At 44.0% G+C, this 13,454-nt stretch overlaps 1 protein-coding gene across 3 annotated transcripts in view; it reads right to left on the bottom strand.

Moving 5' to 3' along the window:
* FIG4 (FIG4 phosphoinositide 5-phosphatase) overlaps positions 1 to 13,454 on the bottom strand; it is a 613,672-nt gene that overhangs the window by 133,580 nt on the left and 466,638 nt on the right. For all 3 annotated transcript variants that reach the window (XM_077289568.1, XM_077289569.1, XM_077289567.1), the window contains one exon: positions 12,360 to 12,555. In XM_077289568.1, the coding sequence (XP_077145683.1) occupies positions 12,360 to 12,555 (196 nt within the window). The remainder of the gene's footprint in view (positions 1 to 12,359; positions 12,556 to 13,454) is intronic.

A 13,454-nucleotide genomic window follows, 5' to 3' on the forward strand; every position in this document is an offset into this window, starting at 1 on the left:
GTTCTTAGTACATGTGCAGGGCAGCTTCAGAATACTATTAACATGCCGATTAATCCCATATCTGCAGGTTCCTTTAAAATATAGCCCTTTTTCAGTCCATTAAAATCTTATTTTTTATCTTTTAAACTAACTCCTCCCTGAAATGTAATGATGTAGCATGACACTATTTTATGCTGCTTGTGACTGAGGCAGCCTAAAAATGTTGACTGTTTCTGCTTAGCGATGAGAAAAAGCACTGCACTCCCCATTTATTTTTAAATCTCATATTTTTAATCATTTTTCCTTATACAGTCATATGAAAAAGTTTGGGAACCCCTATTAATCTTAAGCTTAATCTTTTATAAAAATTGTTTTTTTTGCAACAGCTATTTCAGTTTCATATATCTAATAACTGTTGGACACAGTAATGTTTCTGCCTTGAAATGAGGTTTATTGTAACAGTATAGTTGACAGATGCACAGTGACACCATCTGCAGCAAGTTGATGCTGCAGATCTCTGGAGGTGGCATGAGGATTGTCCTTGACTGTTCTCACCATTCTTCTTCTCTGCCTTTCTGATGTTTTTCTTGGCCTGCCACTTCTGGCCTTAACAAGAACTGTACCTGTGTTCTTCCATTTCCTTACTATGTTCCTCACAGTGGAAATTGACAGGTTAAATCTCTGAGACCGCTTTTTGTATCCTTCCCCTGAACAACTATGTTGAATAATCTTTGTTTTCAGATCATTTGACAGTTGTTTTGAGGAGCCCATGATTCCACTCTTTGGAGGAGATTCAAACAGGAGAACAACTTGCAAGTGGCCACTAAGTAGCTTTTCTCATGATTGCATACACCTGGCTATGAAGTTCAAAGCTCAATGAGGTTACAAAACCAAAACAAGTGCTTTAGTAAGTCAGTAAAAAGTAGGTAGGAGTATTTAAAACAAGAAAATGATAAGGGTGCCCATACTTATGCACCTGTCAACTTTTGTTTGAATGCAGATTGCAAATTTTCTGTTAGTACAATAAACCTCATTTCAAGGCAGAAACATTACTGTGTCCAACAGTTATTAGATATATGAAACTGAAATAGCTGTTGCAAAAAAAAACAATTTTTATAAAAGATTAAGCTTAAGATTAATAGGGGTGCCCAAACTTTTTCATATGACTGTAGCTTAAAAAAATATACCATACTTATCTTGAGACTGAAATTAAGGTAAACCTATTATTTAAAGCATTCAAGAACTGTTCTTGTTATATAGCACCAAAACTGTCAAGCAGTGAAAGACTGTAATGAAAAATATCTTGCTAAAAATATAATCCTCTGTTGAGATCACTATAAGAAATACCATTTGTTTGAGACTACTACTAATATATTCAACTTGTTGAAACTGCTGTGTTTTTTGTATAGAAATACAATATCAAGTCTATTTTGAGAACTACACAAAATTATAAAACAGCAGGACATTTTTAGCCCACTGAACAGTTGCAGGCTTCCCACAAATTAGCTTGCATTGTAGGCCAAATAAATGTATTATTAACCATAATATAAAATTAGACATGTTAGCAGAGCTCTGATTTTTCTCCTAAGTTTTGATTCTAAAGACTAAGGCATTGTCACGCTTACTTGTGATCAAAACATTAGTGATCAGAAATTTCCAGTGATGACTTTTGTACTGCCCAAAAAAAAGACTTTAAAAAACACTCAAGAGAACAAAAAGATTAAAGAGAATCTGTTACCAAGTTTTTGGTATTTAATCTAAGAGCAGCATAATATAGAGCAAAAGAGCCTGATTCCTACTACGAATCACTTATTAGGCTGTGTGCTGTAGTTTCCATATAATCAGCAGGAAATTAACACTACAGGACTATATATAGCAAGGTGGGATAAAGGAAACTAAGAAAATTGGTTTTATCAGCAATACTAGTTTGTGATGTTTTAGTGAAACAGTTCTGGTCCTTATTTTTTAGGAGGAGTGGAAGGTACAGTAGGTTGTTAGTGGGACCTGTTGCTTCATCTCTGTGGTATTGGTTTTGGCTAAGTCCTCAATAAGCTTCAGGTGAAGCTTTCAGGCTCATTAATGGACCAGATGACATCTGGATGTAGTGCAGATAGGGTCAGAGACTATGAAGCTACGTATGGCTGGTGTTTTGAACCCACTGAAAGCTGTATCAGAGACTTGTGTATAGATGAGAAAACGTGATGATGTTTAGTTACAGATCGGAAGGTGTTAGTTGCCCCCCACCAATGGTTACCTTCTGTGATTAGGGGCTATATTGGTATGCAAGGTTAAACCTGTGTGTTTGGGCACTATTATATGCTCTGTAATACTACCTTAGTTTGGTATTGCTTTTTGTGAGGCACTAAATACTATTATATTACTAATATTATTATTATTATTAGTGATGAGTGAGTATACTCATTGCTCGGGATTTCCAGAGCACGCTCGGGTGGTCTCAGAGTATAGGTAACTGCTCGGAGATTTCGTTTTTGTTGACACAGCTGAATGATTTACTGCTGCTAGACTGCCTGAGTACATGTGGGGGTTGCCTGGTTGCTAGGGAATTCCCACATGTAATCAAGCTGACTAATACTCACAAATCATGCAGCTGAGGCAAGGAAAACTAAATCTCCGAGCAGTTACAAATACTCGGAGATCACCCGAGCAATGAGTACACTCACTCATCACTAATTATTATTATATACTAGTATATGACTATATACTACATGGCTGCCGTCACACTAGCAGTATTTGGTCAGTATTTTACATCAGTATTTGTAAGCCAAAACCAGGAGTGGAACAATTAGGGGAAAAGTATAATAGAAACATATGCACCACTGCTGCATTTATCACCCACTCCTGGTTTTGGCTTACACATACTGATGTAAAATACTGACCAAATACTGCTAGTGTGACGGCAGCCTTAGTCTTTATATCTATAAATAAGTACCTAGTCTTGCCATTCTATTATTCAGAGTGCCATCTGGAATAACAATATGCCTCTATCTAACCTGTATCCACACTGTGATTTTTAATGGTCATTAAGGGTTTTTTTTATGGGTTTTCTGTCTGTTTGTTTGCATCAAAAAAGACAATTTAATGTGAGACAATTTTGGAATATCCACTAAGGCTACTTTCACACTTGCGTCGTGACGCAATTCGTCGTTTTGGAGAAAAAACGCATCCTGCAAAGTTTCCCGCAGGATGCGTTTTTTCTCCATAGACTTGCATTAGCGACGCATTGCGACGTATGGCCACACGTCGCATCCGTCGTGCAACGGATGCGTCGTGTTTTGGTGGCCGCGACGCACAAAAAAACGTTCAATGTAACTTTTTTTGAGCGTCGTGTCCGCCATTTTCGACCGCACATGCGCGGACGAAACTCCGCCCCTCCTCCCCGGACTGCAGAATGGGCAGCGGATGCGTTGTAAAACTGTATCCGCTGCCCACGTCTTGCAGTTATTTCACAGCGTCCGTCGGTACGTCGGCCCGATGCATTGCGAAGGGTCCATACCGACGGAAGTGTGAAAGTAGCCTTATTGTTCTACTTGGTGGTAATGGTCAGGATATGACTTATTTGTGGTTCCCCTAAAATTTACTAGTATCTTGATATATATTCAAATGGGACTATATATCCTATTTTCAGTACTATTACCAAAATAACAGTAGCAGCTCAGTAAGAGATATATCGCTAGAATCAGGGTTTCTGGCCTTACAATTGGAAGAGATGCTCACAGTTTAGCTGCCCTATTGCATACCTGAAATATTAAAGAGGTTGTCCATAACTCAGACAAATGCTTCCCAACCACTATATTTCCCCTACCATATGTAAAATAACCACAGCTATTTTAGCAAATGGTCTTCCAGAGCTCAATTGACACGGTTATGTCACTCAAGCCTTGCAACTAATCAGCTATCACTTTATTTTCAAAACTGACATTAGACGGAAGTCAGAAAGCAGCAGCAGTTCTCACTTCTCCCAGGTATCAGTTTGGTTCAAAGGAAAGGAGAACAAAGCGGCTTCTGATTGGCTAGAGGGTTCATTTGACATATCAATGTCATGTGAGCTCCGGGAGACCAGGCAACAACATATTTGGAATGCGTCAACGCCATTGGTGAGTGTACGCAGGGCCGGCCTTTGCCCTGTGCGACCTGTGCGGCCGCACAGGGCGCCAAGCAGTGGCGTAGGAAGGGGGGCGCAATGCGGGGGGCGGCACAATGCGGGGGGCGGGTCGCCGGCGGCGCAGAATTTACCTGTTCGCATGTCGGCTTCAGAAAAATGGCCGCCGCGATCTCCATCTGCGCATGCGCGGCATCCCGCGGCCATTTTCCTGAAGCCCCAGGCAGCAGAGCACTCCACCTGCGCACGCGCGGCCTCAGGAAGATGGCCGCCCCCACCGATAACCAGACAGAGCAGGATCGCGGTCAGGTAAGCAGAACTTGTTTTGTTTTTTTTTTTATTGAGAGCGGCGATCGGGGGGGGGGCCCAGGGCAGAAAGCTGGACACAGGGGGGCAGAAAGCTGGACACTGGGGGGCAGAAAGCTGGACACAGGGGGGCAGAAAGCTGGACACTGGGGGGCAGAAAGCTGGACACAGGGGGGCAGAAAGCTGGACACAGGGGGGCAGAAAGCTGGACACAGGGGGGCAGAAAGCTGGACACAGGGGGGCAGAACGCTGGACACTGGGGCAGAACGCTGGACACTGGGGGGCAGAAAGCTGGACACTGGGGGGCAGAAAGCTGGACACAGGGGGGCAGAAAGCTGGACACTGGGGGGCAGAAAGCTGGACACTGGGGGGCAGAAAGCTGGACACTGGGGGGCAGAAAGCTGGACACTGGGGGGCAGAAAGCTGGACACAGGGGGGCAGAAAGCTGGACACAGGGGGGCAGAAAGCTGGACACAGGGGGGCAGAAAGCTGGACACTGGGGGGCAGAAAGCTGGACACAGGGGGGCAGAAAGGACATTGGGGCAGAACGCTGCACACGAGGGCAGAACGCTGGACACTGGGGCAGAACGCTGGACACTGGGGCAGAACGCTGGACACTGGGGCAGAACGCTGGACACTGGGGCAGAACGCTGGACACTGGGGCAGAACGCTGGACACTGGGGCAGAACGCTGGACACTGGGGCAGAACGCTGGACACTGGGGCAGAACGCTGGACACTGGGGCAGAACGCTGGACACTGGGGCAGAACGCTGGACACTGGGGCAGAACGCTGGACACAGGGGCAGAACGCTGGACACAGGGGCAGAACGCTGGACACTGGGGCAGAACGCTGGACACTGGGGCAGAACGCTGGACACTGGGGCAGAAAGCTGGACACTGGGGCAGAAAGCTGGACACTGGGGCAGAACGCTGGACACTGGGGCAGAAAGCTGGACACGGGGGGCAGAACGCTGGACACTGGGGCAGAAAGCTGGACACTGGGGCAGAACGCTGCACACGAGGGCAGAACGCTGGACACAGGGGGGGGGCAGAAAGCTGGACACAGGGGGGCAGAAAGGACATTGGGGCAGAACGCTGCACACGAGGGCAGAACGCTGGACACTGGGGCAGAATGCTGGACACTGGGGCAGAACGCTGGACACGGGGGCAGAACGCTGGACACTGGGGCAGAACGCTGGACACTGGTGCAGAACGCTGGACACTGGTGCAGAATGCTGGACACTGGTGCAGAATGCTGGACACTGGTGCAGAATGCTGGACACGGGCAGAATGCTTGACACAGGGGCAGAATGGAGACACGGGGCAGGATGACAGACATGGCGTCATGACTGGAGACACTGGAGGCAGGATTGGAGACAGATGGGGCAGGATGGATACGATGGAGACAGATGGGGCAGGATGGGAAGATCATATGGGGCAGGATAGATACTCATTAGGGCAGGATGGGAGAATATATGGCTGACGCCAGGAATGAGACACACGGGGGCCAGGATGGCGAATATTATTACCATAGGGGCTAATTAAGGGATATTATTACTGCAGTGATGTATTTATTTTATTTTTTGAGTATACTGTTTTAAATGGAGGGGCGGTCCTATTACTGTGTAGAGTGACACTATGTCGCCTTCTTCATGTGGTGTAATGTAGAAGTTGGGAAAATTAAGTAATGTGTTCTGCAAGTGGAACTCGAGATAACTGTGTTATTTCCTGCAGAGACGAGTCCTGGCTGGATGAAGTGATGGCGGTCTGTGCGGGATTAAAGATGAAGGACTTCACCTAGAGATGTCACTGGTGAGTCAGTGTGTTACCTATACACTGACACTATACACTGTATACTATATACTGAGGTCCTGTGTATGTCACCGGTGATCACTGTATTACCTATACACAGACGCTGCATACTAAGTACAGATCTCCTGTGTATAATGGCACTTATGGTGATAGTATTGTGGTTTTTTTTATTATTGATCAGTATTGTAGTATTCAGTCACTATGTGGTGGTAATATGTGGTCTGGTCATGATGTTGTGGTATTCGTTCCTTGTATTTGATATTATTCGATCACTGTGGTGGTAATATGTCATCTGGTCATGGTGTGGCGGTGTTTGGCCTTGCAGGCCGCCGCTCTGCACTCTGATTGGCTGTCAGCCCATATGGCTTTGGACCAAGCGTCATTTTTTCCTTTTGGTCCGCTTTAAAGCACTTTATAATTCCCGTTATTGCAATATTAGTGTTTCTTCAAGTGTTTTGCAGGGAAACACAAGTTTTCTAAGTAAACGTGTTGTTGTGAATATTAAAGAGTTATTGTTTTCTTTCAAAGTTTGGAGGGGGGGGGGGCGCCGTCCTGCAGTCTCGCACAGGGCGCCTTTTGGGCTAAGTCCGGCCCTGAGTGTACGCTGTTATTATTTTACATGTAGGAAATGGTAGAGATTGCAAAGAGGTTATGCCACTAGTGGACTACTCCTTTACAGTGGGTACGGAAAGTATTCAGACTCCTTTACATTTTTCACTCTTTGTTTCATTGCAGCCATTTGGTAAATTCAAAAAAGTTATTTTTTTTTTCTCATTAATGTACACTCTGCACCACATCTTGACTGAAAAAAACAGATATGTAGAAATGTTTGCATATTTATTAAAAAAGAAAACTGAAATATCACATGGTCATAAGTATTCAGACCCTTTGCTCAGGCACTCATATTTAAGTCACATGCTGTCCATTTCCTTGTGATCCTCCTTGAGATGGTTCTACTCCTTCATTGGAGTCCAGCTGTGTTTAATTAAACTGATAGGACTTGATTTAGAAAGGCACACACCTGTCTATATAATAACTCATAACTCATAGCTCACAGTGCATGTCAGACCAAATGAGAATCATGAGATCAAAGGAACTGGCCAAGGAAATCAGAGACAGCATTGTGGCAAGGCACAGATCTGGCCAAGGTTACAAAAGAATTTCTGCAGTACTCATGGTTCCTAAAAGCACAGTGGCCTCCATAATCCTTAAATGGAAGAAGTTTGGGACCACCAGAAGTCTTCCTAGACCTGGCCGTCCAGCCAAACTGAGCAATCATGGGAGAAGAGCCTTGGTGAGAGGTAAAGAAGAACCCCAAGATCAGTGTCGCTGAGCTCCAGAAATGCAGTAGGGAGATGGGAGAAAGTTCCACAAAGTCAACTATCACTGCAGCCCTCCACCAGTCGGGCCTTTATCACAGAGTGGCCCGACGGACCCTCTGCTCACTGCAAGACATATGAAAGCCAGCACAGAGTTTGCTAAAAACACATGAAGGACTCCCAGACTATGAGAAATAAGATTCTAAGGGCTGATGAGACAAAGATAGACCTATTTGCTGATAACTGTAAGCAGTATGTGTGGAGAAAACCAGGCAATACTCATCACCTTGCCCAATCCAATCCCAACAGTGAAACATGGTGGTGGCAGCATCATGCTATGGGGTGTTTTTCAGCTGCAGGGACAGGATGACTGGTTGCCATTGTAGGAAACATGAATGCGGCCAAGTACAGAGATATCCTGGATGAATACCTCATCCAGAGTGCTCTGGACCTCACACTAGGCCGAAGGTTTACCCTCCAGCAAGACAATGACACACAAGCCCACAGCTAAAATAACAAATGAGTGGCTTCAGAACATCTCTGTGACCAGTCTTGACTGGACCAGCCATAGCCCTGACCTAAACCCAATTGAGCATCTCTGGAAAGACCTGAAAATGGCTGTCCACCAACGTTCACCATCCAACCTGACGGAACTGGAGGGGATCTGCAAGGAAGAATGGCAGAGGATCCCCAAATCCAGGTGTGAAAAACTTGTTGCATCATTCCCAAGAAGACTCATGGCTGTACTAGCTCAAAAGTGTGCTTCTACTCAATACTGGTAAAGGGTCTGAATACTTCAGTTTTTCTTTTTTAATAAATTTGCAAAAATTTCTACATTTGTTTTTTTTCAGTCAAGATGGGGTGCAGAGTGTACATTAATGAAAAAAATGAACTTTTTTGAATTTACCAAATGGCTGCAATGAAACAAAGAGTGAAAAATGTAAAGGGGTCTGAATACTTTCCATACCCACTGTACTTCTTAAAAAGGTTTGAAAAAAGATAGATACACATATGTACAACACTACAGGACAGAGAAACCTAAAACAAATTTTAACCTATTTATTACTTAATAAGTTCGTGCTCTAATGCATTTTTGTGATTAGAAGGGATACCTCTAGAAATCAGGAGCCTTGCACAAAAAAGGGTTAACATTTAAAAACATCCATACCACCACAACTTTACCTAATAAACAATGTTTTTATAACGTGTCATATCCAAATGATGAAAAACAACAATGCTTCACAATGATAGTGCATTATTAAAGGGAAGGAGCCTTGATTTTAATTTTCGTATTAATGATTATTGATTATATAATCAATTATTTTTAATACAAAATTAAATTAACTACTTTAATAGCTTTTTATTTATTAACTTTTACTCTTGCCACTGGGGCTGCCATTTTCATCGGTGGGGGCGTAAGTGTCTGGTCACGACACTTACACACCTCACTTATGGCAGCCATGGGCATAAGAGACTGCAGTCGCTTCTCCTGCCTCTTACCTGTGACCTGGGCATGTCCCCTGGGCTGTCCATGTCACATCTGTGGGAGGAGATCAGGCCATTTTGTTGAAGCCTGTTGTTTGTTGTGGGCTTTATTTTCCCCTGTCATGGCACACACTGCTCAGTGCGTGCGATGACAGGAGGTGACGTTGAGAAGATGCCAGCAAGCGATGATAGCAGCCTGTAACTAGTATTACAGTACAGGCTGCGATCACTGCTTACTGCCGACCCGTTCAGAGCAGAGCAGGGAGATCGTCACACTGCTGTGCCCTGAACAGGATGCAGCAATTCGTGGGAGAGGAGGGAAGGTAAGTACAACTTTTTTTTTCCCTATGCATAGTATAGATAGAGGGCCATGTATGCCAGGCTGGCTGGGGGGCATATATGCCACGTTGGCTGAGGAGGAGGGAGGCCATGTATGCCAGTTTGGCTGGGGAGGAGGGAGGCCATGTATCCCAGGCTGGCAGTGGGGGGAGCCATGTATGTAGGGCTGGCTGAGGGGGAAAGCCATGTAGTCCAGGCTGGCTGGAAGGGGCATGTGTGCCAAGCTAGAGGGGTCATTATACTTTATTTTTCTTATAGATTTTACTGTGTGTGAGCGTGCATGTGTATTTTCCTGTGTGTGAGCGTGCATGTATATTTTCCTTTGTGTGAGCATGCATGTATGTGAGTGTGCATGTGTGTTTTCCTGTGTGAGCATGCATGTGTATTTTCCAGTGTGTGAGCCTGTATGTGTGTGAGAGTATATGTGTATTTTCCTGTGTATGAGTGTATGTATGTATGAGTGTGCATGTGTGAGCATGCGTGTGAGCACGCATCTGTATTTTCCTGTGTGTGAGCATGCATGAGTGTGAGCGTATGTGTATTTTCCTGTGTGTTAGCGTGCGTGTGTTAGCGTGTGTGGGAGCGTGCATGTATACAAGAGTGCATGTTTGTGAGAGTGCATGTGAGTGTGTGTGAGCATGCATGTTTATTTTCCTGTGTGTGAGCCTGCATGTGTGTGAGAGTATATGTGTATTTTCCTGTGTATTAGTTTACGTATGTATGAGCATGCATGTGTGCACGCATCTGTAATTTCCTGTGTGTGAAAATGCATGGTTGTGAGCGTATGTGTATTTTCCTATGTGTGAGCATGCGTGTGTGTTAGCGTGCGTGTGTGAGTGTGCATGTGCATGAGAGTGGATGTTTGTGAGAGTGCATGTGAGTGTGTGTGAGCATGCATGTGTATTTTCATGTGTGTGAGCGTGCATGTGTATTTTCCTGTGTGAGTGTGCAGGTGAGCGTGCATGTGTGTGGGTGTGCATGTGTTTTCCTTTGTGAGTGTGCATGTGTGTGAGTGTGCATGTGTATTTTCCTGTGTGTGAACGTGCATGTGTGAGCGTGCATGTGTGTGAGAGTATGTTGTATTTTCCTGTGTGTGAGCATGCGTGTGTGTGCGCGTGCGTGTATGAGTATGCATGTGTAATTTCCTGTGTTAGAGAGCATGTGTGCGAGTGTGCATGTGTATTTTCATGTGTGCGACCGTGCATGTGTGTGGGCGTGCATGTGTGTGTATTTTCCTGTGTGAACATGCATGTGTGTGGGTGTGAATGTGTGAGCGTGCATGTGTATGGGGCAGCACGGTGGCTCAGTGGTTAGCACTGCAGCCTTGCAGCGCTGGAGTCCTCGGTTCAAATCCCACCAAGAACAACATCTTAAAGGAGTTTGTATGTTCTCCCCGTGTTTGCGTGGGTTTCCACCGGTTTCCTCCCACACTAAAAGACATACTGATAGGGAATTTAGATTGTGAGCCCCATTGGGGACAGTGATGATAATGTAAAGCGCTGCGGAATATGTTGGCGCTATATAAATATAAAGATTATTATTATTTTCCTGTGTGTGCGCATGCACGTGTATTTTCATGTGTGAGCGTGTGTGTGTTAACGTGCTTGTGTATGAGCGTGCACTATCTCCTGTGTGTGGGCGCGCATGTGTGTGAGCGTATATGTGTATTTTCCTGTGTGTGAGCATGCGTGTGTGTGAGCGTGCATGTGTATTTTCCTGTGTGCGAGTGTGCATGTGTATTTTCCTATGTGAGCGTGCATGTGTATTTTCATGTGTGAGAGCGTGCTTGTGTGTGGGTCTGCATGTGTGTGGGCATGCCTGAGTATTTTCGTGTGTGAACATGCATGAGTGTGGGAGTAAATATATGTGAGCGTGCATGTGTGTGAGCATGCATGTGTATTTTCCTGTGTGAGAGCGTGTATGTGTATTTTCCTGTGTGAGAGCGTGCATGTGTATTTTCCTGTGTGAGCGTGTGTGAAAGCATGCTTTGCTTGTGTGTGATCATGTGTATGTATTTTCCTGTGTGTGGGCATGCATGTGTGTGAGCGTGCATGTGTGTGAGCATGCATGTGTGAGCGTACATGTGTATTTTCCTGTGTGAGTGTGCATGTGTATTTTCCTATGTGAGCGTGCATGTGTATTTTCATGTGAGAGCGTGCATGTGTGTGGGCGTGCATGTGTGGGAGTGTGCATTAGTATTTTTCTGTGTGAACATGCATGTGTGTGGGCGTAAATGTATCTGGGCGTGCAAGTGTGTGAGCGTGCATGTGTATTTTCCTGTGTGTGAGTGTGCATGTGTATTTTCCTGTGTGTGAGTGTGAGCGTGCATGTGTATTTTCCTGCGTGTGAGCGTGCATGTGTATTTTCCTGTGTGTGGGAGTGCATGTGTATTTTCCTGTGTGTGAGCGTGCATGTTTATTCCCCAGTTTATGATACAGCGAGCAGCACCATTAACAGAATCCTTGCTGCCTGCCATCCTCGGTGACTGTTTACTTGTCAGTATAACTTTGCAGTCACCAACAAAATGGCTGCTCACTGGGTTCCTGAATATCATCGTCTCTTATCCCTCAGCAAACACCCAGGAGGGGAGGAGAAAAGATATCACACACGTCAGCAGACTCTGCCCATAATTACTGCAGTGCAGTAATGTGAGCTAGTTGTACACTAGGTTTTTGTGTCAAATTTCAGCAGCTGCTCCCCCTAGTGTTTAAAAGTTGAAACACCAAACATTTTTAAATCCTTTTTCATATTTTACTAAATTATAAACAATTTATATTTTTTAACAAAATGTAAACATTAATTCTTTACATTTTTTCAATTGTTGAATACAAATTTTTTTGAGGGCACCTTCCTTTAATATACTTCACTGGAGGTCAATGTTTTTTGCATACAACATTTTTAGGCAACTATTCTCTACTGTACAATTTATTGAATGCATAAAATAAGGACACTGGCCTCATTGCTAAAGTTAGCTTGTTCCATCATAATTTCCAAGTTACCTCTGCTGTTTTGGAGTTGTCACCGACATCTGTAATTTTTACAGGTGTAGATCGCTGAGACACAGCTCCTTCATCCTCTTTATCTGTTCCAGAGTCATCATCAGAACTGCTAGACACGGCCTCCTCACTTGGTGGTGGAGGTGCACTAGCTGCAGTTTTCCGCTGTAATACCGCCTCTTCCCGGTTTGTGTTGCTACTGCAAAATAAGAAGCAAATGGAGCGGAATTGTCTGGGGCTCATTTGTCAAAATTTTAAATGCAATGTATCGTTTACTAAAAAGTTATGTCTTTTATTTAGTATGGGTGCGAGTAAATTTTACAAATAAGATATTAGGGAATTACTGTTTGCATAACTCCATAATGTACAATCGTGGCCAAAAATTTCGAGACTCAAACATTTTGTTTTTCACATTGTTTGCTGCTTCAGTGTTTTTAGACTTTTTACTCACTTGTTTCTATGGTTACTGAAGTACAATTACAAGCATGTTCTAAAATTATAAAATTTTTATTGATGTATACATAAAATTTATGCAAAGCCTCAATATTTTCCAACCTACATAGAATAGAGAGGTCTGTAATTTTTATCGTAGGTACACTTAAACTGTGAGAGACATAATCTTAAAAAAAACAATCACATTGTATGATTTTTACATAATTTGTATTTTATTGCATGAAATATGTATTTGATACAATATAAAAACAGAACTTAATAATTGCTACAGAATTGTTTGCAATTACAACAGAGGTCAGATGTTTCCTGTAGTTCTTGACCAAGTTTGCACACACTGCAGAAGAGAGTTTGGCCCACCCACCATACAGATCTCCTCCAAATTTTGGGGCTGCCGTTGGGCAAGATTGAGTTTCAGCTCCCTTCAAAGATTTTCTATTGGGTTCAGGTCTGGAGACTGGCTAGGCCACTACAGAACCTTGAAATGCTTCTTACAGAGCCACTCCATAGTTGCCCTGGCTGTGTGTTTTGGGTCACTGTCATGCTTGAAGACCCAGCAATCGCCCATCGTCAATGCTCTTACAGAGTGAAGGAAGTTGGCCACAATTTTTCGATACACGATCTCATCCATCCTCCCTTCAATACAGT

The sequence above is a fragment of the Ranitomeya variabilis genome, chromosome 2 (assembly GCF_051348905.1).
Source record: "Ranitomeya variabilis isolate aRanVar5 chromosome 2, aRanVar5.hap1, whole genome shotgun sequence".
In the NCBI taxonomy this organism is placed as follows: domain Eukaryota; kingdom Metazoa; phylum Chordata; class Amphibia; order Anura; family Dendrobatidae; genus Ranitomeya; species Ranitomeya variabilis.